Source organism: Hippoglossus stenolepis, chromosome 18 (genome assembly GCF_022539355.2).
Source record: "Hippoglossus stenolepis isolate QCI-W04-F060 chromosome 18, HSTE1.2, whole genome shotgun sequence".
NCBI classification, from domain to species: Eukaryota; Metazoa; Chordata; class Actinopteri; order Pleuronectiformes; family Pleuronectidae; genus Hippoglossus; species Hippoglossus stenolepis.
Genome location: NC_061500.1, coordinates 3,227,353 through 3,254,796, shown reverse-complemented (window position 1 = coordinate 3,254,796; position 27,444 = coordinate 3,227,353). Strand labels below are relative to the sequence as shown.

At 44.2% G+C, this 27,444-nt stretch overlaps 1 protein-coding gene across 2 annotated transcripts; it reads right to left on the bottom strand.

Moving 5' to 3' along the window:
• Positions 1-1,459: 1,459 nt before the first annotated feature.
• On the bottom strand, positions 1,460-27,444 carry phf24 (PHD finger protein 24). Of its 2 annotated transcripts, XM_035141829.2 has the most exons (9): positions 27,001-27,444; positions 16,439-16,866; positions 14,618-14,803; positions 9,217-9,295; positions 7,613-7,815; positions 6,722-6,888; positions 4,951-4,983; positions 3,803-3,880; positions 1,460-2,916 (listed from the first exon to the last, which is right to left on the bottom strand). In XM_035141829.2, the coding sequence occupies exons 2-9, from the start codon at positions 16,862-16,864 to the stop codon at positions 2,820-2,822; spliced, it is 1,269 nt and encodes a 422-aa protein (XP_034997720.1). In that variant the 5' UTR covers positions 16,865-16,866; positions 27,001-27,444; the 3' UTR covers positions 1,460-2,819. The 2 variants fall into 2 exon arrangements, with proteins under 2 accessions (XP_034997720.1, XP_034997721.1); XM_035141830.2 differs by lacking the exon at positions 4,951-4,983 and having other exon boundaries at positions 27,001-27,442.

Sequence of the window (27,444 nt, the reverse complement as noted above, 5' to 3'; positions counted from 1 at the left end):
AACAATCTCTCTCATTAGCCCCCAATCGTCTGCGAGGCTGTTTGAGAGGGAGGGATAACCTCAGATTCCATCCAGCGCTCCAGTTTCACATTTGACTCGGCATTTAATGTGGTAATTAGCCCGGTCGAGAACATCATCATTGATTTCTGTTACGAAACAATTACATAAAATCCTCGGCTAAACTATTTCTCTCCTCCACACTCTCATTATTTCTGTTTAGTCTCTCTCTCTCTCTCTCTCGCTCTCTTTTTCGACTGCACGTATCCTCCTCTCGCTCCCATTCTCTCTGTGTGACCTTCTGCTGCTGGACTTCTCCCCGTTCTCTCTTTGTTCTGACGGATAAATGTGCAACAAAGAGGGTTTCACTTGTCTCTGTCGTCCCCAATTTCCTATTTTAAAGCTCGAGCTTGGAGGCAAAGCACCGTTCGTACCAGACTTTCTGTGAGACGAGAAGGTGAGAAGGTGACCTCTTGGTAATACAAGAGACTGTCAGGTGAGCGATCGAGTGTCCACGAGGCTTCAAGAACCCAGCTCGTCTCCTCTTGATAAGACACTCAGCTCCTATCTGCTCCATCATTACCACTTTTCACGCTGCCTGTGCTGTGATCCTCTTGACATTCATAACGTGTGTATCTGAGACTGCGTGGGTGAGGTTGTCAGGGAGAGTACTTTGCACTGTGTGGAATCTATTTGTGCCATGCTATGTTTTGGAAGTCAATGTAAAGGGCAATCCAGTCGAGGCAGCAGGCTGAAGTGAAACAGGTGTAGAAAGCCTGTTTTTTATGCGTGTCAGCGTCATTATGGTGACAAATGTGGCTGTTTTATCACTCTCGCATTTCACAGTTATTCCTAAAGACAAAGCTCATTTCCAGCCGGTGAGAGTTTATATCTTTCGCTTGCAAAAGAGAGCAAATGATCAAAGTTCTGTAAGATTGTTAAAATGCTGTCCCCAACTGACTTTATAAAACTTTTAAAGAAGTAATAGTCTTAAATATATGGGCTCGAATGCAAAGCTAAAGACTGAAGCTAAAGCTATACTGTACGCATTCATATAGTATGGTTAAAAGATTTAAAACAGGATAGTTAACAGACTTGTCAATATGACAACAATGATTAGCAACCACTTGTTAGCTCTAGTGGACATAGAAAGTTCAATCTTTTGCTTTAAAGCAAACAGACAAATGTATAATCTTGTTAATATGTGTGTGGAAAATGATGTAAGGGAATTGATTTATTTGTGTAACTCACATGTTGATGTTTGTTCCTTTAATCTGTGTGAAATACTTTTATATAACATGCATTTTACTGTATTGTTACATATTGTAATGTAAAGTAAAACATGTAATTCTGTGGTATTCATTTTAACCGTAGCATCCATTCCCATAGTGAACATTCAATCGTGTTCATTGTATATCTTTGATCATGAAGACAAACAAGGACAAAAAGACACAAACCCAAGTTTGAAGAAGGAGAGTAAATGCCATGCATTTATTTCAGCACTGTGACAAATTCCTCAGACCATCAACATTCACGTCATCGCCGTTCTTTCTTCACCGGACCTGGCATCGAACCTCCTTCACATGGCATAAACACTACATGAGCTCTATTCAATAAGTTTCTAGTGATTCTAGGGGCATTTTCATGTGCATTTAAATTGTCGTATAACTTGTAACATTATAGAATTCCCACCACGCCTTAAATACGAAGCTTAAATAGTGCGTCTGCATATTAACAAAAGACAAATGTTTGCACCGGATCTCCCGTTTTTCTTTCGGCCTTTCAATACAGAAGTCCGACTGCATCTCATTCCCAACTGTGCAAATATCGACACCATAGAACCGGATAGCGGATGTTTCCACTTTGCCAAAGTTCCGCTCGGAGAGAGCAACAGGACAAAAAGTACTATAAGTATATACAGGTCGTTTACTGGTCTGGTTCCCGTTCTTTCTCACATGTCAGGAGAACACAGATCCTTGGAGGAAACTGGGGGGAAACAGAGGGTACACCAGAGGATACAGGAATAAATATGTAATTTTAATGCATAATAATAATTTATAGCAGTTCTGATATATGTATGCGGGTAGCTGTCATTCCTGGTTGGTACATGTGCTGATAATCGCAGCCGCAGGGTGAATCTACTCCCAAAAGTGAATCCATTTTTTTAAACGGTACCAGTCATGAATTTGCATGCGCCTCTGTGTAGCGTGATTAACAATTTTGACGGTGAATAGCTCGATCCCATCACTGGAGCATGGAGTTATTATTAGGACCTGATGAGGCCCACGGGATTGGACACTTGAAAGAGGCACAGCCTGTCAAATGAATGTACCTGCGTGGAGAGCTTTGTTATCAGCGTGATGGCCGTGGAGTGCTGCAGTAATTGTCGTTTTTAAAAGAAGAGTGTGAGCAAACAGAGCTCGTCTGATTGTGTGTAGAGTGTCAGAAATATCACTGACTAACTGACGGACTAGTCGTGTGTGTGTGTCTCTCTCTCTCTCTCTCTCGTGTGGGGTTTGTTTTGTTTGTTTTGTAAGCCGTCAGGTTTTGGAGTTGGAACCCGTGACAGCTGCTGTCACTCGTGTCGTCGGTGTGTCTGTCGGCATCGGTGTGTGTAGTCAGTGTTTGCGGATCGAGGTGACGCAGAAGAGGAGAGGTTCTGTCGATGACTTGATGTGCTGTCTCTCTCGGTGCTTCATCCGGTTGCGTTTCCTCGTGGCCTCGTCTTCCTCCGCTCGTCTGTAGGCGACAGGGCGCAGCCTCCATCTCTCCCTCCCTCCCTCCCTCTCGCTCTCTGCTCGGGTGCCGTGGAGCGTCCTGGACTATAGAGGCAGATGGATGTGCATGGCGGAGCTATTGGGGCGTGCAGCCAAAATGTAGATGGCACTCTCCTTTAAAAAGTCAGCCCAGGTCACCGGCCTGTTAGAGAGAGGTTTCATTTAGACAGAAATCACAGCTTCTTTTCAATCTGTCACAAAATAAGGAGTTTGGACAAAGGCAGGCGTCACTGAAACACATGAACTAGAGGAATATTGATTGATTGTCGATAACTTAGTGAATAATTTGTGGATCTTGATATTCTTTTTTTAGAATCAAGCATGTTAAGGGGACTTATATTTATGAGTGTGTGCATTTTGGTGCAGATCCAAATCAAAATATGGATCCAGTGAATTTAAATGTGGTTTAATAAGCGGACCGAGTGTCATTCTATTATTATTATATAATCCAATTATACTGTTTATTTCCTGGCCGAACACAAAACTGTAATTCTGATCCTCATATCTTGCGCCTCAGTGTCATGGTCACCACAGTGCAGGCACGTTCCCCTGCAGCTTCTTCCATCTAACAGAACACCACGATAATCATGCAGCAAAGAATCATTTGATAATATTATCATCAGTATCTGTGCTGCTGCAATTTGCCTAATGGCACTTTGAAGATTCAGTTTGTTTGTCAGATCTCTGTGTGAGCGTGTTCTGCTGAGTAGCAATCCGCCCAATACGACTCTCTTGTGTAGCTCTGTGTAATTGTCGTGCCCTGTCGGGATGTTCCAGAAGTGCCGGAGCATTAGCTCTGATTATTTCAGAAATGTAATAATGGGGCAGGAAGAAGAAATCTCTTAAAATTTCATGAAATGCCAAACAGGGATTTATCTCTGATGCCTGACGACATTTATGAAGCGAGTGGGAGGTCATGGAAGGTCCTGCAGGCTTTGTTCCACGTGTATAAGACCTCGAGAGAAAAAGAGCTTCATCCAACTGATATTCACAGACTCACACTAAAAATAAAAAATAAAAGGACAAACCTGCTGTCACCAGTCTTGCTCCTCTCGCTGCCAGAGCTGCCTGGACTGCTCTCACACATGGGGCCGACCTGACTGATACTGCACCAACGGACAAAGAACAAAAACAGACAGAGAAAGTGAGAGTTAGCTGTATCTATTTGACTCTGTAAGCCCTATAATACAACTTAAAGCATATACCATTGTAATTTAAGTTAAAGACTTCATTCTCTAAGAAAAGTTCCTGTAGAACAATAAATTACCGTCATGAAATGCTACTGAAAAGTGTGAATGTATGATAAATAAATCTATAAAATCTCTCACACGTACGTACAGTTTTCACAGAAGCCAAGAAATGTGTAAAATTCATAAATCTCCATCAAAACCATTTTTTATTCTGCAAAAACGAAAATAAAATAAAAGAATAACAACTCAAAACTCCATTAATAATTGGTCTGTAGTGTATGAAATGTGAGAAATGCCCTCAACAGCTTGTGATCTTCAGAATACGTGTTTGGTCCAAACAGTCGAAAATAAAAAAGTAATTATAATGTCGTATAACACAGAAAAGCCTCATGTTTGATGGTTTGACATGATGAATAAATGTTTGATCAATCAGCCAATCACCTTATCACTACGCTCTCTTTTCCATTTCTCTCTCTCAAACCTAGCTCTGTTCACCCTGCAGCCTGTGTGCAACTCAGCCACCACAGGCAGCGAGAGATTCCTGCATCAGCTGAGGTTTATTTGCTTTTTTCCATCGGCGAGAATGAGGCTGCGTTCTAGTCGTTTATGTGTCGGGCTGATTCATGGACTCACAGCCTCTTGTCCGCTCCCATTGATAGATGAGGCTTTTTAGAAAGACTCTGCTCTCGAGGAGAACGAAAGGCTTTTCTTTTGATGCGTTTAATTAGAGGCCAGCCCGAGTCTTGGTACAACAAGAGCTTGGAATAACACGAAGAGCTCACATTATGCTTCCTTTCAAGGACACGTGTGTGTAATTGCTGTATTTTATAAAAGAAAGGTTCAAGTAATGACGCCGCTCTCTTCTCTCTTCTCTCACATAGATACAATCTGAGTGGAGGGGCTGGTCTGAGGATACTTGCAGAGTGCCTGAGGGTGTTGAAGTGAGGAAAGTGACGACAAGCCGTGCAGTGCTGAGTCACACTCACCCACAATTCATAGGAGAGCAGAGTCCCATGAGTCTGTGGGGAGTGCCGCATGTCGGATAGGTGAGAGGGATGGAATGGCACAGCACAGGAGATTGATTGGACAGCACAAGAGGTTAGAAGCACATGCGCACGCACACATACAGTACACACACACCTGCCTGAGGTACTTGTACTTGTACTGTACGTGTATTTCACATTATTAGTTGCAGGGCTGTTGTATTGAATTGGACGATATATACGTCACATGGTCACATTCCCTGCAGCCAATTCACAAGGTAGAGGAACTTTACCAGATCTCCGCTGAACTGAGCACGAGTCGGCCTCCAGAGTTCCAAGGAAAAGCTAAACTTGTATTCATGTAATGCAGGATCATCATTTATAGCAATAATACGACAGCGAGAGCATCAAACTGACAGGCAGCTACAGTAAGTGCCTGCTAACGGCTTGAGTGGCAGCACAGAACACATTACTGTAGTGCTTTAATGTGAAGGGAGCAGGTAGCAGGGTTTGTTTTTTAAAGTTTTGCTTGTTTTGCAATGAGACTAATGATCATTCGAATATATTTGACCTGCATTTTAATCGCTCATCACATCTTTTTTTTTGCCGTTTTTTGCATCAGTGGTGCATTAAGCATTTTCCAGCAGAGACAAACTCTCTTCCAGTCCTGTTCCACGGTGCAGTGACGTCATCATGTATTTTCAGTATCAACGTCATAGACCGAGTTAAACAAAAAGACTTGATTAAAATCTAGAAGGTTTGTGCCGCACAACCTTGGTAAACGATCTCTGTTGGGTCACGAGGTTTTCTATCTGGCAAACTGGCCGGAGGAGATGTAAAACGATGAATGCTCACGCCGGTGCAAAAACAGCATTGGCACATAAAATCTATGCTGAAAAACATTATTCATGCAGCTTTTTTTTTAATTAGTTTTTTGTTCCCCTTGTTTGATTTTTGAACAATATCTTCCTTTTCATCAGCTCGGAAGCAAAACAGCGACAATGTGCTGATTATGTAATCTGCAAACGACCTATATTTTCCTCTCAGCTCTCAAACTAACGTACGTGTGCATCATCAATTTAAATGCGTACATTAGTAATATGACGACGACACTTCAAAATCAAACAACACAGAAGACACAGACACAATATAGGAGTCACATGGTGCTTTTGTGAGAATGCCAACAAACAATCGCATGAATTATTAACCTGCGTCATGAATAATTCATTTAGTTTCCTGGATGTGTTTTGGAAAATACAGAAATAGAGCTGAAATGAAAAGCATCTGAAAATGTAATTAAACAAATCCAACGTGAAGATGCTCTTATTCTATGTAATCTGACACTGTGTGGGTTAGTGTCACGCCAAAGTAAAAGGGCTGTACCAGAAAGAAAAAAACACAATTAGTATTTAATTATAAACCAGAACTATCGTGAGCATTAATCTCCTGCTGCACCAATTTAGACATAATTAAATCTGCAGTATGAAAAAAAAAAGAAGCAGCAATGTAAATTTAACACAAACTGATTAGTGGCTGTGGTTTAATGGATTCAAACAGTTGCCATGTCAGCATTATCGTCTCGTCTCAACATGACATCTGCAAAGTTCTGAACCGTCTAAAAGCATCGGAACCCTTTCTCGTTTAGCTAAAGTTAGCCTAGATCCTGTCCCCCCCCCCAAACTCCTGTCAGACTTGTACAAAGATCCAGTAACTCTTATCTCAGTCTTGACGTGTCAAACTCTAGTTCCATCCACGTGCTCTACTGGACTCTCACCTCACGTTGCAGGACTGCGAGTCCTTGTTGGGGTTGTGGAACCAGGACGACTGGGCCTGGCGACACTCTGCTCGTGTGATCAAGCCGTCTTTATCCAGATCCAGACCCAGGAACAGAGAGCGCGCTTTGTCTCTCTCCTTGGCAGTCAACAGGCGCATCATTGAGTTCTGTTAAAAAATCAAAAAAAAGTGTGTCAGATTAGGTGGCAACTCATAATAACTCCATTCCCCTGTTTGCGCTCTGGATTGCTGTGATTTCGGGGCCTGGTAAAAGGTGTTTTTCGGGGGGGATTTGTTATTCTCAATCACATTAGCACTGTCCGATATAATCTGCAAACACTGATTTACCTCGTGCGAACCCAGAGTCACAAACAGGCCAAAATGTAGATTTAATCCCCCCCCACGCCGAACACAAAGAACAATATTTAAATTGTGATGTGAAGATCAAGTGAGTAATTCAGACATTTCATTAAACCAACCTCAACATAATCTATCTGTGCTCCAAAATCTTCCAACTTTCAGTATCAGTAGAAGTATTCAAACCTCTGATCATGGAAATTGCCGATCTAATTAAAGTAATTAATTAAGTAATATAGAGTAATGGATTGAGACAAACCCTGTATGTGGTTTTCAGATATTCTGCGATTTTCTGTTCGTGGATGGACGGATAATTATTACATGATTACTTTGATACTTAATTCTTAGATGTAGGAACAATAACTCACAATAGACACCAGAGGTAATGGTAACTATATAAAAAGAAAGACACTTATATCATATATATAAGTTTAGTGTCTGTGGTTCTATCAACCAGTCGAATCCATCCATAAAACCCAGTTTGCCAGAGGCTTTACACCTTGAGTGTGAATCCAACAATTCTGTTATACTTCACCTCCGTGCGAAACTTCCTCAGCATCGCCAGGGACTCAAAGTAGAGGAAGTCCGACCACTCGATGTGACCCTTCTTCTCGGGATCCAGCGACGCAAACTGGGCCAGGACCTCCTCCTCCTGCTCGTCCGTCAGGTCCTTCTCAAACTGCTGCTTGGACACGAAGTGGCGGTACTGCAGCAGCTCGTCGGACACCAGGCACGACTCTACGGCACCGAGGAACAGTTCATCACATCAGACCCAATTAGCCGGCGACTAGTCCTTCAGATATAATTAACTTATAGGGACTCATTTTCTACAAAGGGGAAGAAACCCTCCCGCTGTTTGCCCTCCATCCAGGTCCCATGAATAACACCACACAGCTGGAAGTAGGAGGTTGAGGGCGAAAAATATAATAACTTTGACTGAGCAATGCAATAAAAACAATTCTGGGGAATAAAACAGTGAAACCCAGAAGGCTTCTCTCTCCGTGAGGTGGTTGTGTTTCTGCCCAAACTTCTCCAATGATGAAGTATTTAGTTTCTGCTGCTGAATGCAGGACTGAAGGTTTACTGGTTTAATAGAGCAGACAGATGTGTGCAGAGGTGGGAGAGAAAGGCATTCATGAAATATAGAATAAACATTGTAGGGTAGTAGTGCCCCCCCCCCCAACACAGCAGCTTTTTGCCTGGGGCCTCCTCACAGATTACTCCAGCCCAGGTTCTGTATGGTACAAAAACCCAAGATGGAAAACAAAGTCTGCTACACAAACGTACTTTTCATCCCCTCAGGTGTACAGGATCATTTTACTGTATATTTTATTATTACCTCTTCCAAGGAGGTTATGTTTTCATCAGCTTTTCTTTGTTAGTTAGCAGGATTACGCAAAAACTACTGGACGGATTAACACTAAACGCATTGTTTCCCACTTTCTTTCACATTTCTCAATAATTAATAATACATATATTTAGATGTCTAACTGCTAATATCTATGAACCAGGTGCAAGTTGGTGTGGATCCCGATAAGGATTCATATAAAGAGTGGAGGAGTGACCATACGGCACGTGAGCAGTTTGCAAAACATCTGTGTGCATGGTTTATGATCTCAATATGCAATATGGTGATAAAGTGGCCAATTGGCCTTTGTGGAGGAAAACTCTGTGTTCCCTTCTAGTTGTTATTTGTCCTTTTCATATTGTTGCTATCTGTGTGGGTACAACTGTTGGGGCGAGCAAACAAGGCTCATCTGGAACAGGGACACGTTTTATAACCACGTTCGAATGCAAATAAAAACCTATGGAACGGACGTCATCATCACAGCAACATTAGTGGTTTGAGCTCAGCGCTAATGTCAACAGGCTTTACTGTGTTCACCATCTGTGCTAATTAAATACATAACTTAAAGTTGTCCCAGGTATAAAAGGACACAAACCAAAGTACGGGGCATTAATTAATGTGTCGACCTAGAGGAAGAGTTACAACTCAGACCTGACCGGACATAGAATCAAGATATTTCCACCTGACCACGTCTACGTCACCCCCTAGTTTCCAGAATGTTTAATGGCGTCGACAGCGTCACCAAACGCTCGCCGCCCTTAAAGTAAACGAAGCATGGACCCTGGACTCACCCGGGATGATCTTGCACTGCTTGAACGTCTCCATGAGGCTGTACATCTCCTCCTCTGTCAGGAGAAGATTCAGATTATCCTGCAGGAAGAGATGAGGAGAGAGAGAAGGAGAAAAACAAATGATGTTCTCTCTGATTCTTTTTATTGTCAAGCGGTGCATTACTTGATGTCTAATAAGAGCGTGTGCTCTGATTATATGGAGTCATCCCCAGATCGACCTCCCGCAAATTAGCCGCAGGCGTACGAGGTATTGAAATGAAGATCTATTTCATCAACTATGCCGTTTCCTAGGTGATTCTCGTGAGGTGCTCGTCTACCTCGGAGCCGCTTCATTACTGAATCATTAGTGAAAGAAAGCCAGGAACAAAAATGACATTTCTTTATCTTTTCATGTGATGAAAATTAAATTAAATGAATGTATTTGCTTATTTAAAATACACAAAACACATATTTCACTTATATGTAGGGTATTCAAATGTTATGCAGCTGGAAATATATAAAATTGAAATCACATCCATCCGTGTATCATACATTTCTTGTTTGTAGAAATCTGCAGGCAAGGAAACTCACAGGAGACGCAGATATGAATATTTATATCGTTAAATTATTTGCGTATCATTTATCAGATAAGTGGAAAGATGAAACTGTAATAGTCCTTTCGGGGATTATTGCAGGAAGTCAATTCCCAGTTTGTTTACCTCGCCCTTTCTCCCTGTTCCCATGTGTCAGGGCTTTGTGAAAGACACACGCTGAAATCTAAATGGAAACGCACAATCCGCCCACCCTTCAAAAACAAACAAACAAACAAACTAAAATCCCTCAAGCTCAGCGAACACACAAACCTGTCGCTTTGCTTCCTCACTGCCTGAGGCACAGATCAGGAGTGTGATGATCCAAGCCTGTTTATTATCTTATCATGTGGGCGGGTTCAGGTTCAACTTCAAATTCTCATATTTTACCTGAAATTGTACTATGCACGAGTATATTAGTGGTTTAAAGTACCAATAATCATCTTAATATAGTTTTACTTCTTCTTTCTCACGGGACAGGTCATCAACTAGGAAACCAGAGAATGACGGGAAGTTAAGTAAGACGCACACAAGGAAGGAAGTTTCAAAATAAAACAGGAAATAATTAATTAAATGTGCAGAAAGTTCACAAAATAATAATAATAAAAAGTCCTCAAAAAGGTCCAACACAAATAAAAATGTAAACACAGGGGTTTATAACAGAAGCCAAGAACAATGTGTGAAATACATCCGGTTTGTCTTTCCACATTTTACTCATCTATTTTTCCAGTGCAACGTCATTCAGTTGCATAAACACATATCACTCTCTCTCACATATGAGAGACGGATACAATATAATATTGCTGTACTGTCATCGCTCTGCAAATCATTTCCTCTAATTACCCTCCGTGAATAAATTGCGACTAAAACCGGAGTTAAAAGATTTTTTCCTCACTTCCACAGAGGCTGGGATGTATTATTCATAAATGACAGCGTCTTCCACTTAACTGTCACCTAGCTGCTGTGCCAAAGCATCATGAAAAACAAAAGTATTAAGTGAGGGAACATCATGATTTCCCTCACTTCACTCAGTATGTGAGCTCAGGATGAATCAGATTGTCTTCAGCTGCTGGTGAAACGAAATGTTTTTCCTATTGCTAACATTCAGATTACTTATGTTATAACAAGAATAACAATAACAAGAATATAAATGTCCTATAAGCCATGTGGGTGGTAAGAAAATCGCAGCATTCAAAACATAATCTGTTGCATCATTTACATTTATTACTGTTCCCAACGAGCTGCATCTTATCAAGAACCCAGTTAAACTAAAAACATCCCAACACAAAGCTTCCATTTGTCTGTGATGTGAGATGTGAATCAACATCTAGAGCAAAAAAACAAGATCCAGCTGTCAACTCGTCTGTGAATCTCTCATCTGCTTTGCTGCCACGTCCTTCAAGCCTTACCCCCCCCTCCCCTCCCGACACAATAAACCTGGCCATCTGCTGTTGGTTTGCTGTAATGCAATGATATTCTAAAATCTGAAAAACATTCTTCATCCATCTTTATTCTCAGAGTGGCTTTAAAAGTGATTAAGAGGGTTTATGCAACATCTTCTGACAGCATCTGGGAAATAAGCTCTGAAGACAGAGACGGCCCCCGAGGGGGAAGAAGGTATAAGAAGAACAACTTTCTAATTTCATTCTGGCAGGTTTTATAAATTCAGACCAGAAAAGTGACAGCGTTGGTTGTGTGTTCTAACGGTTTAAAAAAAAAAAAACGTCTGATGAGGCTCAGTAGAAACATGTTCTCATTGATTGTAAAGCTGCACGGATCAATATTTAGAAATCAGATGAACAGACGGAGGTGACATATAATCATTGGGCCGTCATAAAATAGGACGAGCAGGACCTTCCCCCCCTCGCGTCTGCAGAGCTTTTCAGTCACTGTCAAACTGATGTTTTCAGCGAGAAGCTTCTCTGAAACATCTTGCAGCTTAAGAGTCAGATTATTTTTTCCCCAAGGAGCCGTAAAGGGGAACGAATATATTGAGCTTCAGAAGTCAAAATGAATGCTTATCTTGCACAGTGTCATTTACGCGTCAAGAAATGCTCCCCAACTTTGCTGCGAGCGCCTCAGCCCCCCCGGGGCCGTGACAAGCGTCAGAGAGACGTCAGCGCTACGGAGAAGGGTCACTCGTGTACTCATAAAGCCGTCCTCGCTCTGATTGGCTGCCACCGAGCCGCACGTGCAGCGGTCTCACTTTGAAGGTTGACTGTTAATCCACTTCTCAAGAGAAACCGAGTCTGCAGCAGTCGTCTGCAGCGCCGATGTGAAGTTGAACGTTAGACATGACAGAGGGAAGCATGAGCACTGTAGTCTGGATATCAAATGTCTACATTTCACACATTGCAGGACTGTACGGACTGAAGCATGCTGGACTTTCCTCCGAGCAGAATGAGGTGTGCAGCTACTGGCTCCTCTTCCAGCTGCGGCTCATCAGTCATCAGGAGCTTGATGAAACACACGTGAACCCAATCACCAAAGGTCACATCATTACGAGCTCAACAGCAAACACATGGAAATGGGGCGAACTGGTGCAGAGAGAAAATATAAACATGCCACAGAAAGACGAGTCGTATTAAAACCTTCATTTAAGCCCCTGGGACACATGTTTTTCAGGTACAAGATTTATCTACACTCACATCGGAGTAAGAATTAGGAAATATATCACTCCCATGATGGTTGGTTAACCTCATGTCAATGCTGCAGAATTTCAAATCTGATATAAATTGATTGCTATCTGCAAAGTGTAGCTTTAGATATAAAGGGGAATGAGGAAATATATCTTTATAACCCCCCCCCCCGTAGGAGCCTCCAGCTGGATGCAGGGGCTGAATCGTCAGGCAGCGATACTGACGCAGGGCAACAGAGGCATTTACAAGCAAAGAGAGGGATGGGAATTCTTTGCAGGTTAAATAGACTGTCAGAGTGTGGGCGGGGGGGTGGTGTGTGTATTATAGAGGATTGTGGAGATTGAGGCAGGTCACATGATTAGAGCAGCGCAGCTTGAGGTGAGTGCATGAAATAGTTTTGCAAGCATCGCTCTGTTTGTCTCCTCGTGTCTGTGCTGCAGTGCACAGGTTGCAACAAGCTCTGTAACCCAAAAAACAAAGAGTATAACATGGAGAAGTGATAACACGCAGCTGAAGTAATGTTCTCTACCTTCGTGCATGCATCACGTGTTGCGTCCAATGTGAAGGACAGCGGCATTGTAACATGTGACTGACGTGCACCGACAGAACGGCAGGTTTCTGTCGCTGCGGGGACGAGAAACTCACAATTTGAATAAAACATTTCTCTCTTTTTTTTTTCTCCCTTCAGTGAATTGTCTCCGCCCACGTTCCCCTCGCACTGGAGGAGCCAGCCAAAGAAAGAAGACCTTTCAGTGTCCTTTCACAGACTGTGTGAAAACATCTCCCTCTAAGCGCAACGTTTGGCAACTGATCGAGCTTCTCAGGGCTGGACGAAAGAAAGCAGAGCCCCTTCTCCGCTCGTAAGGGTCCTCCAGGGAAAAAAAAAACTAAAAGCTTACGCTAGAATTAAAGCAAACTGCAGTTTCCCTCTCCCATCATCGGTCTTGAATTCCTGATGAGAAGCTGATTTTTTTTTCTTTCAGCTCTTTACAAACACTGAAAACTGAGAAAATGGGTTTGAATTCTAGGAAAAGCTGTTTCACAATTAGAAAGGTTTAGATGTGAGGGGCAACACTAATGACGACAGAAAGCCAAAACCAAAAGGTCACTGGCCTTGTCTCACTAGTGCCGGAAAACATAATTCACCTTTTATAATAGGCAATGTAATGTTTCTGCTTCTAGATTATACTGATAAACAACTTCCCACAAAAGACAACTTCCCACGTATCCTCCTCAAAACAAGACATTCTATCACTTCTCTTAAAAAAAGAAAAGAAAACCAGATATTGAAAGAAGTTTGACTTTCTCACTATGACAGGCAAAGTTTTTTATTCTATTTTACATAATTAAAACTGTATTAATAAGTTGTTGAAAGTGAAAATAGCAGCAGTTTGTGTCACTCATCACGACAAAGGCTCCGTCAGGTGGATCCTTCCCGAGTCAAACTCTCCCACGATCCTTTGTACAAACTGTTTCTCAAAGAGATAACAGCGGCGGCATGTGACGAGACGTCTGATGATTACATTTTTAAAACAGCTAATGGCACATGTTTCAAAACCAAGAGGCACGAACACCTTATTGTGTTGAATTGCTAGGCAACAGTGGAGCCGCAAGGACAGATCACGGAAGTCCTCCGTAGACAAGACCTCACTTCGTTTCAGCTTTTGTGGTCTAGTCCACGTCCTCTGGACATGGCGTCCCCTGGACACAGCTACAGATAATGATATTACTCCTCCCAGTGCTTTTCCTGCTTGGACAAGTAGAAATGTCTCCTGTGCAGAAACGCTACTGGTTGCACGCCAGTGTCTGAGCGACTATACTTTACTAAAGAGGTTTTTTCTGGAAGAAGAATGTCTCTGTGTCATTTCTGAAGATGTGAAATCTGAGCTTGGCTGAGGTTGATTCAGCAACAAAGTTTGGCCCCGAGCCTTTGCTCCCTCAGGAGATGACTTCCTCGCCACAAATGTTCGCGGCGAGGAAGTCATCTCGTTGTAATGAATAAGAAACCAAATGGTGACAAATATATCACTAATGTCTTGGCTGAAAACGCTAAAGAGAAAAATCATTTGCTGAAAATAATCATTGATGAATCCCGGGGCCGGTGGAACAAATGTTACAACTGAAACCCTGCCTGGTGTTTTTGTGTGTGTGTGTGTGTGCAAGAACTGTGTGTGGTCTCATGTGCAGACTTACACAATAGTAGCAGCTCCAGCCGGTAACCGTGTGGGCCGCATCCCTCATCTCCTGCAAGGCCTCGGTGCGCAGGTAGCCCAGCTCCCTCAGGCAGCCGTCGTGGAACATCCGCGTGCAGACCCTGCAGGGGTACAGGTCGTCGGCCGTCCACACCTCGCACACGTCACACATCTCGTCTCTCGGCGGCTGGGGGCAGAAAACAGGACTATTTTTAAAACCGCATTAATAAGAGAATGAAAACTGCGCTGCCTTTGACATCAAGACGGAAATCTGTGGCCTCGATGTCAGTGTTTGTCTTGTATTTCTGCGCCTCAGCACAAGCGTCAGAGTTGGAGACACAAATGACAGCTTGTCAAATGTTCTCCAGTTATGTCTCACCTCCTGTGACCCGATGACTCAGTTTACATCAACATGCATCCGGCGTCGAAGTTCCACTCAAAATTACTCTCTGAGCTTTCAGCGGGGGCTAGAACTCATTCCTCAACTTCTAAGATGCAGTCCTTCATCCCAAGAAAACATCCGCAGTGAACCCGTTTCTCACTTTATCACACAGAAATGAAAATGTTTGGGATTTAACAAACAACACGCTGACTTTTCTCTGGTCTTTGACTCAGTTGAGTGCAGAGAAAATCGGTTCAGTTCTTGGACCAAAGGAAAAGGGCAAAGGGTCAATTAAAGCCAGAGATCTTGTCCTGACATTTCAATGACATTTGGGCCTCGTTAGGAGGAATAAAGCTCTCACAACCTTTTGAAAAATGAAACTCTAAATAATGAGACAACTTTTTTTTTTCTCATTTAAAACAGACTCAAATCAATCTTCATAAAATTCAGATATCGATCGCACAGAAGTCGTGTTGCTGAAGGCAGATGTCTGATTTTGGATTTAAAACTTGGGCTGTTCAAAAGCGAGATGTAGAAAATACCATGAATCTCCAAATCCGTGTTAGAAGCCAGACATACAATCTGCAAAAAAACAAACCCGATTGAAATAAATCAAACTCAGTCGTCACGTATCTGAACCACATAGATTCAGGTAATCAGTGTCGATACCAATTCTACATTTGACTGAGAAGTCATCAGCAGTAAACAGAAAGTTCCATTTCCCGAAGAAGGAAAAACTATTCTAACCCGTTCACAGCAAAAACAAACCCACTCAACAAAAGCATGAGCCGCCGACAAATCCCATAATATTGCTTTACTCATTGGGGGCAAGCCAGGCCGTGGATGAGATATCTTGCTGCTCCTCTTTTGAAAACTCTGATGTTACATATCTATAAATATTTGCAAGGTAGACACACATATCTGCACCTCTTGTTAAAGTGCCGCGTCGGCAGTGTACGGCGCGCTGCCGCGCAATGTTTACTCTTTGCGAAATAGAAATCCTGATGGGTGTCGACGCCCCGGTGAACCCCATCCCGTTAGTCGGCGGCGCCCGGGATAGGGTCATCGCTCTGAGCCAGCCGGAGCAGCCTGCCCACAAGGTGCTCGCTGTGAAGAGCCCTCCTGCACAACAACAACACATCTATCTCCCTGCTGGTGTGGAAAACAACTTCCAACTCGTACTTTCTCACCTTCCACAAGGGTGTTGAGATAAAGCCCGACTGGGCCTCGATAGCTCGCACGGATTGCTTCATCCTGATGCCTAACTCCAGGGAGGAGAGAGATAATGCTCTGCTGTTGCCACGGAGATCTGGCTGACATCTCGTTAATCCCAGGACTCGAGGATTTAAAGTGTGTTGTGAAGCTAGAATGTGTTTTCATACGGTATCTTTGCTGATTCAATGGCATTTTCTAAGCTCCATTAAGGACATGATGTAATACCTGCTCTTTCTTATCCAGCTCCACTTCCACCGGCTGGTCGTCGTCCGCTTCCCTTTTGGGCCGCACGAACGCCGGCGGTGTGAGCTGATGGGTCTTGTCGAGATCCTCGGGCTCCACGCCCTTCCCGTCCCGTAACCTGGACCACGCCTCGTTGTTGGCCTTGCACTCGTCCCTCGTTGCGGCCGAGGCCTGCTGGGAGGTCGACGGGGCGGCGCTGCTGTCCGTGTCCTCCTTCTCTGCCTCCTCGGCGTTCTTCCCCTCAGGGCTGGCTGAAGTTCTGACGGGCCCGTCGTCTTCCTCCACGTCTCCGTCCCCCTGTTTGGCTGTGGGGGCCCGTTCCTTGACGCCGGCCTGGAAGGCGGAGACGACGGCGTTGCATTTCTGCACCTTCTCCACCTGCTGCTTCTTTGACATGAGCACTCCCATGGCTGCAGGCGGACAGAGACAAGAAAAACAAAGAGATGTTACACTAGTAAACTGCATTTACATTTATATAACCCTCACTTACAACAGCAGGATTATTATCTGTTGAAAACTTCAAACTTGAAAACTTGTGTATGTATGACATGCACAAGCAATCGTTAAAACGCAAAAACGTGGCATCATTCATTGGGAGATCCATCCGTCCGTCCAGTATCTACACCGCTAATCGCAGGAAGCTGGAGCCAATCCCAGTTGACATTGGGTGGGTACCAGTCCATTCACACCCACATTTACACCTTCTGCCAATTTAAAGCCAATTTGGATGGAATCGAACCCACGGCTGCTACAGATGCCTCAAGATATTGGGTGCTAGCTCTACCGGGGGAGCTATTCGGTGCATTTAATGTTGTTATTGGTGTAAGTCAAGTAAATTACATGTTGGTTTGAAGTAGGCAGAGCTTAGTAAGAATAAGAAAAACTCTGAGAAAGTAAAACCTCATGTGAAAAAGACAAGGTGACACTTTGCTGTAGCTTAAGAAACAAACTGAAAGCATCTTCTTTCCCAGAGGAAACTATAACTGTGACACTGATTCCACCCCCCCCCCCTTTCCGCCAGCCAATCATGTGCAGCTCATGGATACTTGAAATAGGAGCTGATAGTCATGATGAGCATGATTTTTATTAGAATACAACAAGGAAACTGTGAGAACTTTCCCGCAGTCGAACCCAGAAGACGAGATCATCACCCTATGAAAATATTTACTCTGCTCGCACGTCAGAATCTCCTCTGCTCGCTAGCGTCCTTATGTTTGCCGAGCGCCGTCTGTCAAGATCTCCCACATCTCAGCGGCAACGTCCCTGAACTCGACTCCTTGTTACAGTAAACTCTGCCCATCTGCTGTCGCTCCCACATTCCTCTGACTCACGTCTTGTTGTGCAATCTGCTCGAGAATGTGCATCTTTCAGGTGCAAATTAAAGAAAGAAGGTCCCACAAGTCACAAAACACTGAGAAAGAACATCTCAAACATTTTGTGGAGTTTGTATTTATTTTTATTTGGCGATATATACCTGCGATGTTCCTTTTTTTTATCATTTTGCATAACAGCTACTTTACATATCGACGCAGAAATCTATACTTTGCTCTGTTGTGTCTGTGGCTCTGCACAGCTCAGATATCGTTAACCGCCAAATGAACATTGTTTGATTTGTTGAGGTTTGGAAAAAGAATCTCCGTCATCGAGACATGTGGATAAATGATTTAAAATAAACACGTCAACGTAGCTAACAGACTCCGAACAGATTACTGCACACACGCACAAGCCTGTAACTAATATCCCGCTACAGGGCAGTAATCCAATAAATGCTTATAAAATTAAAGGGCTTGTTCACATAAAACACATGTTTGCTTACTCATCCTAATGGTTTATAACCATGCAGATGTTACTTAGGTTTATTTGTCCAGATTTTGAAATATCAACTATCCATCATTACCTATAACCCTCGTTTTTAGAGGGTCACAGGGGAGCTGGCGCCAACATCCAGAGACTAACAACCACCGCAGTCAATTCCAGGAATCCAATCATCCTCAAACCTAATCTGCAGAAAACCCTCTGCTGACATGAGGAGAACATCGAACTCTGCTCAGAAAGATCCTCGTCCAACTGGGATTCGAACCAGGAACCTTCTCTCAAAGGTGAAGGACAAACAGCGACGATTCTGTTTCTTTTAAAAGCTCAAACTACCTCAGTGACCGTCCACACATTTCTGATGCAGTAGCAGCAAAGCGTAAAAAACTCCATGTTTATGATTCAGCGGCATGCACCATGTCATGGGTCACACACACACGGATGCTTCTGGGAATTCTGCTGTGTGAGGTTTTTTCCTAAATTGGTGAGGGACTCGTGCTGGTGTGACCTTCCACCTAAAGGTCACGCTCCTCAACCGGCGGGGCCAGCAGGAAACATCAGGTGCGTGATGTTTGCTAAATTAACTTCCATTATTATTTCAGCAGGTCAGACGCTCGGAGCGCAGGTGAGACGTGTGCTTCTTTGTAACGGCCCCACATTGGAATTCATACACGGCATCAATCAGCACAACTTGCTGAGGTCCTGGAAATCTGACTTTGTGCCTCGTGACCTCCGTGTGTTCAGCAAATGAAATGACTCGAGCTATGATGAGGTAAGATCAACTTTCAACTGATCCCAGAGGAGAAAATTCTCTTTTAATCGTTTTTTTACAACATTTGATCTCGATTATGGCAATAAATATGATAAATGTGACAACATTTTAACTTATAATGTTGTTTCACACTTAACAAGGGTTCAGAACTCCTGCATTTTTAAGGGATCGCAACTGCATAACTCCTAAACACCTCAAGTGAAGTCCCACCTTGGATAATGCACTACATCGTGCAGCAAAAAGGCAGAAAGTGACTTAGTTCCCATTTCCACTTCAGTGAGATACCACCCTGAACTCCATTATTGGGGGGGGGGGGTAAAAAGGCGCCGGCGTGGATTCAAGTTGATTACGTGCTACTTATGGGACATGTGTCTTTGCTATGAAATGCGATCCCATCCATCCATGCCCCGCGTAAGTGCCTGCGTGAAATTCAATCGCGTTTATGTCACGTGAAATGGGAGTCATTCGCTCGCTCTTCCTCCCGGGCTCCCTCTCTCTAATAGCCCACCAGGCCCTTCTGTTCCCGGGCTGCTCGTGGACTTACGCTTCATAGACTGCAGACGATACAACATTCATTTGCATCACGCGTGGTTCAACACGGGCCGTGCTCCGTCTGGTCTCATGCATTTAAACCATCCGAGGAAGAAAAGAAAAGCACTTGCACGTCTCCTAAATTCAATCTCTCTTTGTCGACATTTTATGAGCAAGAGGAGGAAGAGCACAGTGATTCTTTATTGATTAGGGCACTGAATATCTATTTTACCCTGAGAGAGGTCAAAGGTCAAAGGTCAGATGAAGCATAGGACTCCTGCTTTTTATGTGAAGAGTTCCATCTTGAAATTCTCAAGTGTGTTGTTGATGCACTGTTTTATTACGCAGGACAAAACAGGAATGGAAACGATGCTCGGACAAAAAACTCCAATAAACAGCAGATGGTGGGGAATTGGTCTGGGAGATAAAACCCTAACAACAATTAGTATATATTCAGTATATGTGTGTATTGATGTGATAGTTACGCATTGTGCAGATATTATAATGCATCACTGGCTTTGATAGATCTGTGAAATGTTTTGCCGTTAGTCAAGACTTTGAAACCACAACCTTCACTCAGAAGCAAAAATCTGTCTCAAAGAAATAGTAATTTGACATTTATCACGATAATTATCAATAAAGTCTGATATAACATTTTACAGCCCTATTAGAAAAACAGGACAAGCATTAAACCCTTTTCACAAGCTCCCTGAACGACCGGCCGAGCTTTGCTCCGTGGAAGTGACTGAGCGTCTTCTTCAAGGGGAAACACTTCATTTGTAAAGGTCAGTCCTTGGAGGAGCGACGCCCTCCTGCCGCCTGATGAATGACAGCAACACGCTGAGAATATACAATGATCATAATGCTCGTATGCAGGCTCATCCAGGACGGTGGTCGACTGTTATCCAAACTGCTGGAATCAGCTCAGTGGGTGGTCTGTTAGTTTAATGCAGGAATAACACAGAGTATTGTTCTGTGTCTCAAACCTTTATCTACCTCTACAAACTAATTCCAAGCACAGGTCATTTTAATAATTGCATTATAAATGTCTGAACGTGTCGTTCGGCCGGTTTCAAATCAAATGTAGCGCAGATTTCTGGAGAATCTTCCAGAAAACCAGCGAAATAACATGAAATGCCTGATTCCAGGACTTGGTTCATGAGGATAAACAGGTGGTGGCGCTAATCCTTCAATCTGCTGCAGACGGAGAGGATGTGAGAAGAAGAAGAGGGAGTTAAACGAGTGCCAGTCAAACCTCAAACTGTGGAAACGAACGATATAACGGAATACACGGCTGCGTTAATGTCCGTCTGGTGTTTTTATCTGAGGAAGGTTACGTCCATCTGCTGCTGTTTCTCGTCTCTTCACTGGATCTCCTCACATATATGAACATTAGGCCCATGAACCTTGTGTATTCCAGGGAAATAACGAGTAATAATTCCAGAATACAGGTTATTGCACAGAATCTTCGAGGTATTGTAAAGAGGTAGTTAATGCACGGTGTAAATATTGCCTACGGGCAGTGTTCTTGCAGAGTTCAGTGTTTTGGTGGCCTTTTTTTAACTTGACAGTTTCATGGCGCATGCTTTGACGGGGGCCATAACGCGTTTCTGAGGGCAGAAGGACAAACAAGTGATGAGCAGGGCGGGTTTGGTTGTTTTAAGATGCAGGATGCAGGGCTGACGACTCTCTGCAAAGCCTCATGTCAGCTCGAATACAAACCGATGCCGCACATTTCAATCGGGTGCGTCAGGACACTGCAGAACGACACTCGCAGCTGATGTTGGTTAACGTTAAGTAGGTTTGTCCACGTGTAAAAATCTAAAATATGCATATTAACACATGGATGGAAATACGCTGATTCACGAAGACACCTAATAGAGTATATTCTTTCACTTCAAAAACCTAAATCACTAGCTCTTAAACTCTGAGCCCCCCCGGTGGGTTGCAGGATAAATCTGAACATGTCCCATAATAACAAGATAAGCAGGGAAAGGAAAAAAAGAGACTCTGGGACAGAAGATATATTTATTTCTCCTGTCTTTTTCTTTCAGGCTGTGATTTTTCTTGTGAGATACTTTCGAGGAAGTACACAAAAAGTAACACATGAAACATTTGAAGGTAACAACACCCCCCCCCCCTTGATGAGGAATAGGCACTGATTGGCTGAATAAACCAGAACGCAGCCGATACACCTGATGTGGAAAGTTAGCCTCACTTTACGCATGCATTTGCAAACTAGCTTGCTTGTTCAGCAGGTATTTAAAATTAAGTTGTCAACAATTCCTCTACATGTCCTGGGAGAGATGGTCCCGTCTCCAGACTTTTGCGTTTATGCATTTTGCAAACTGTGCAGTTTGAGGAAAGACTGTGATTTAAAGTGATATTGTGGAGCCATATATTCAGATAAATCCCCGGGATGGAAATAAACCTGAAGTGTTGGCACACTCACGCTTCAGGAGCTTGGATATGATTCCAACCTCTTGAATGTGAACAAATCTTCTTACCAGAATCCTCCCAAACAGCTCATACACGCACTGTTAAGCGGCGACGGCATAATCGCAATATACAGGCTGCTGCTCTGATTATTACGGGGACTTCATTATCAACTGAAGTGACCTTCCCTGTCTGGCGAGGAGCAGCGCCGTGGCACAAACGGCGGCAGCCTGTCGATGCCAGAAATGCCTGCGAGGATCAGTTCGCTGCTCGAAGCCCAAGGTCAAAAAAGAAAAATACACAATTAAAAGGCAAATTCTCACATCGTGGGTTCGCTGACATGTTGGTTAAATGCTGCCGCCTTGATTACCGCGCAGCGCAGACAATGGGCCGCGCCATTTCAAACGAGGTAGTCAACAATAAAGAAATTGTTATTTAATGGCCAGCAAAGTGCGAAGGCTTCATAAGCAGCAGGGGGGGGGCGGGGGGTGATATAAGTGATATTACAATCCCCAAGGTCTGTGTGCACTTCATGAAATCTGTGCCAGCAGTAAATAGCATGGAAAGAATTTCAACATCCTTTGAAAGTCAAACACTAAATCAAAATATATAGAGGGCAAGAAAAAAACGATTCCTGTTTACCTGCATTATTAATAAATCCAATCCCCCCCAACTCATTTTTCACGTCAATTCAATTGCTCGTAATGGAGACTCGGTTTTTAACGTAACGATACATCGTATGAGACCAGAGGGGAAATGAGGACAGGAAGCTGCAAGTGCATGCACCTCTTAGCATTTGCATTCTTCAAAAAGCAGAGCAGGGAACGAAGCGAATATCGGAGCGCACAGAAGACCTTGTCATTTCCAGGTTAACTTATGAATTTTCAATGAGGGCTGTTTTTTCCCCTTCATCCCTCTCTCTCTCCCTCTCTCTCTCCCTCTCTCCCCCCGTCTACAAGTCGATTCTGACACAAATGGGTCAGCGTGCGGCTCTGATACCTTCGTTTATTAGTAACCCGCCTCGCCAGTCTGGGATCCGACAGCTTCTTTTTGGACCAGGAGCCTGTCAGGCAGCTCAAACCCCCTGTCTGACTGACAGCAACTTTTAAGTGCAGCTCGCCGCCTGCGTGCACGTCGGGCCCCTCAGGAGAGTCAGGAGATGTTTGCATCCCTGACAGATATGAAAAAGAAATGAGTGTTTTTTTTAAAGACGACACATAAACACGTGTCAACCACACCGGTTCTTACAACTTGGCTCTTGCGAGCTTTGTAGCTGCAGACCTTATTTCTATCGGTATATTGTGCTCAGCAGGTTAATTGCTGTGTTTGAGGTGAACAACAGGTGTAAAAATAAGAATATGAGACTCTGGAATCAGGTTAGCAGAGTATTGATTGTGTATAAAAGATGGACGACATGACAGACCCCAAAAGGTGAAGCCAAATTGTCTCTTTGCCGAGCCCGCAGCCATCACAGCCCAACGGCCAGAACTCTCACAAATCAAACACAAGTTGAGATAAATGGCAAATCGTCTTTCGAGTGCCGGCTGTGGAGCCGCTCTGGCTCAGCAGTCGCCCAGATTCACCCTTCATATTACATTTGAGGCCGATGCAGGCAGAGGAGGGCGGGAGGAAGCCCCCCCCAGGCTCCACATTCACTGGACTCCTGCAGGGGCATCTGGCTCCGCCGCTCTGCTCTCTCTCCCCGACCCTCCTGAATCATTTAAATGCCCCTGGATAAAAACAGATCTCGAACGCAGGGAAAGGAAAACAGGGCAGACCTGGGGAAATGTTATGATGTCAATCTGCACAGCAGTGGAACAGTTTCAAGATGGCAAGATACATCAGATATCCACTCAGCTGTGTGTCTTACGAGACCGGATCTCGGCTTAGTCTATGTTCATCCATATTCCAGAGAGAAAACTGCACTTTTTTGGAGGCGGAGAATTGAATCATTCAGTTTGTAAAGTATCGGAGGAACCGGGGGGGGAAATAAACTTTATTCCCGCTAAAGTTAAGAGAAATATTTGAGGTAGAAAATTCATTCAGGATCTCGATTCATTTCAGCAGTTGAGTGCGACCAGCTCCTGCAAGACGATGCTCTCAGGGGCATCTCGGATTATTTAAATATTGATGATTTCAGGGGGAGGCGGCGCCGAGCTGTTTCTTCGAAGTCCTCGTCCATTGCACACTACCAGACCCTGTCAGGGCAAAACGTCAGCTCACCACAGGCAACGCAGTGGACGTCTCTGCTGGTGAAATTCTTAAATGCACATGACGTCTTTCTGTGTTGTTATGCATCACACGCAGACACAGATAAGGGAAAAAAAAGAAATCACGCTTTGTGAATCTGTTCTTGCAACATCGACTGGAGACAAGGAGCCGAGCACATAAATCATTGCTTCGCCCGTGAGCTGCAGTGTATTAGAGGCCATCAGGGACACCTTAAGGTCTGTATCAGTATTCAGTCCTCCGCTGCTTAAGTGTCGCTGCGAGGGGGTTATTGAGATCTACCGAAGCTCGTATAACAGCAATTTATCAGCCTAATGAAAAATCTCCACCACTACGAGGAAATATCCGAGGTAGTGCTCGACTACAGTCAGTTCAGTTGTTGAAACGGTTTGTTATTTACTTTAGAAAAGGCCGTAAAACGATGACATTTGGCTCTTCAGGAGCCGCTGAGAAAACCTGAGAGGACGTTACATGAAGGTCAGGGCCAATGGGTGGCAGGAGGCTGCGTTCAAGAGCTGCAAACGTTCTCTGAGGACAACTTAAAGAGCTGCACACTAAACTATCTGACCGTTCTTTCATTAGACACTTTACTACTGGTTTCAAAATCATATTTATTACCATAATATCTACAGTTATGGGTTAAACACGGCTCATGACGCCACCAAGTGTTTCAAAACATCAGAACGTCTCGGACCTTTCAACCGTTTGGGACGTCTCTACGTCATGACGCTCATTTTGGTCGAGCCCCGCCCCCCCAGCACTGTGTTATAAAAGGCATTTCATGAATTTCCAGGGAGGCCAAAACATTGATATTCAATATGTAATCCAAATTCTAAAAGGACGTTGCCAACAAACACAATCCAGAGGCCCATTTAAAAGTACTTATACAGGCCAGACCTGCTTTTCTCAAAGGGTTTCTATTAATCTTTAGTAACGCCACACTTGTACTTCAGTGGTTTGCAGGTTGTTGACTTGTGACCCCTTAACAATCAAGCAATTTCACAGACATTAGTCACAGGTTACAGGGTCAGCAGATCAACCAAAGAATGATTTTTACTACTCAGCTCAGGTCGTTTCATTTCAGCAGCTTGGAAACATATTCACAGATTCTCACCCAAAAGAAAACTAGATTGGAGAAGTTAAAAAACAAGTGTTAACATCTTTCAACCATCGTGTGGCACCTCAAATTAATCTCGGATCATCTTTTAAGATCCTGATCCCCAGTTTTGGAAAAGCATGACCAACAAATGCAATGAAATCCTTTCTATCTTAGGTTTTGGATTCTTTTATACTAATCAACAAACCCATTTTCCATCTGCACTCGTCCAACATTCACGTAACATAAAAGCATGAAGAAGGCTCCTATGAGCTGCGGCTCTGCTCTCGTGTTACGTCTGACTGTTCGATTCCCAGAGCTGTTGGATGTCACTGGTATGTGCTGATTAGAATCCCAACCAGCCCGTCTTTTCATTCCTCGTTCCAGCGGAGGGAATGGGACGGGAGAGAGGGGGAGTGTTTGAATGGAGGCACCACAAAGCATGTCTTTTCATGAGAGCGAACCCCCCCCCTCCCAGTTTAGCCAAAGATCTCACCCACGGACCAGGGAGGCAAGGACCTGGAACTAATTACACTAACGAGTTCACCCAGATCCCTGGGAGTGAGTGGAATGATTAGCAACCAGTTAACGCACGCAGACGTACGTGCACCCGGACACACAGGGCTAAATAAATCGAATCACAGAGAAATCAAGGAGGGTTCTCCTGCTGCCCATTGCCTGATCAGATTCCTCACGGCCTCTGCAAGAAGAAGAAGAAGAAGAAGAAGAAGAAGAAGAAGAAGAAAAGAAGAAGAAGAAGAAGAAGAAACACAGCTCTCCCCTTTTGGTTTCTCACTGCCACGTCTCTCATCCTTGAGCTTAAGTATCCGAGCACAACATTCGGCACAAGAAGCACGATGACGGGGTCTGAAATTGTGAATGGAACAAGGAGGGGGGGGGACAAAAGCACCTGAATGGAGGAGGAATTTAAATGTAGACTGGAGACATCAGGTTGCCAAGCGCTCGCTCTCTCGCTCTCTCTCTCTCTCTCTCTCTCTCAGAGTCTGACAATGAGGCGAAGCAGCTCGGGCTGCAGGGGTTCTGTCACACAAGGAGAAGCAGGACTCAATCCAAGGTTAACATCCAAAAGTGTCTCTGCTTTATGGACCTGGAGGGATGACAGCAGCGGGGCTGTGAACACAGACTGATGGAGAGCTTAATGGACAGCAGCACTCCCCTGTGGGACACTGCTGGGAAGGAGTGTTCAGCTGGAGACAGAGCAAACTACAGCGCGTCTGCAGAGAGGAGCAGCATCACTTCACACTCACCCAGTCATGCCTGGAATCCCTCACTGATGCAAGTCACTGGGAGCAAAACAGCCGCCTGGTGCTTTAACAACTCTCAGTGACGCACATGTGCAACTACAGCCCCTGAACTCCCTGGATTTGTGTTTTTTTTCTTGCACAATTTCCCCTGGCACCGTTGTGAAATAGAGCGAGCAGAGAGTTTGATACGAAGCCTCCACACCCATGTGCACGCTGTGACCTCAATATGCTCCTCACACAAGCTGCTGCAAATGAGGCGGAATCCACGTACACGCGGGTCCCGTCACTGTCCCACGTTTGCAAACACACACAAAAAAATCGTCATTCCACATGGCCGCTGTCAGTTTGTTGCGTAACACTCAAGAGGAGCCAGATGTATAGATGTTGTACATAAAGGACCTACCGTAAAGAGCTGGTGTTCACCGCGACTTACTGGGGACTTTCTCCTTCCTGTCTCAAGCCCGGCTGTGCAGCATGGCAGGGCTCGGGATGAAGAGTGTGCGCCCCGCAGAGGGATGAATGGCCCCGCAGCTTCTCTTTGTTTTTATTCCTTCCACCACCGCACGGTCCCGCGGAGATCACGCACAGGAGCCGCGGACAGCTCCGGTGCTGAAGTCTTGTTTCCTCTCGTCCCTTCCCGAGCTCTACTCCCTCAGCAGGAGGAGGAGGAGGATGAGTAGGAGGAGGAGTGGGAGGAGGAGGAGGAGGAGGAAGAGGAGGAGGAGATGATGATGTCGGTGCGACCACTGAAGTTAAATGAGGGATTTATGACCAACATGTCTGCGTCCACCACCCCCCATCCTCCATGAGAGCCCCGTGCGTTTCAGGACGTCGTGGTCGTGCGGGT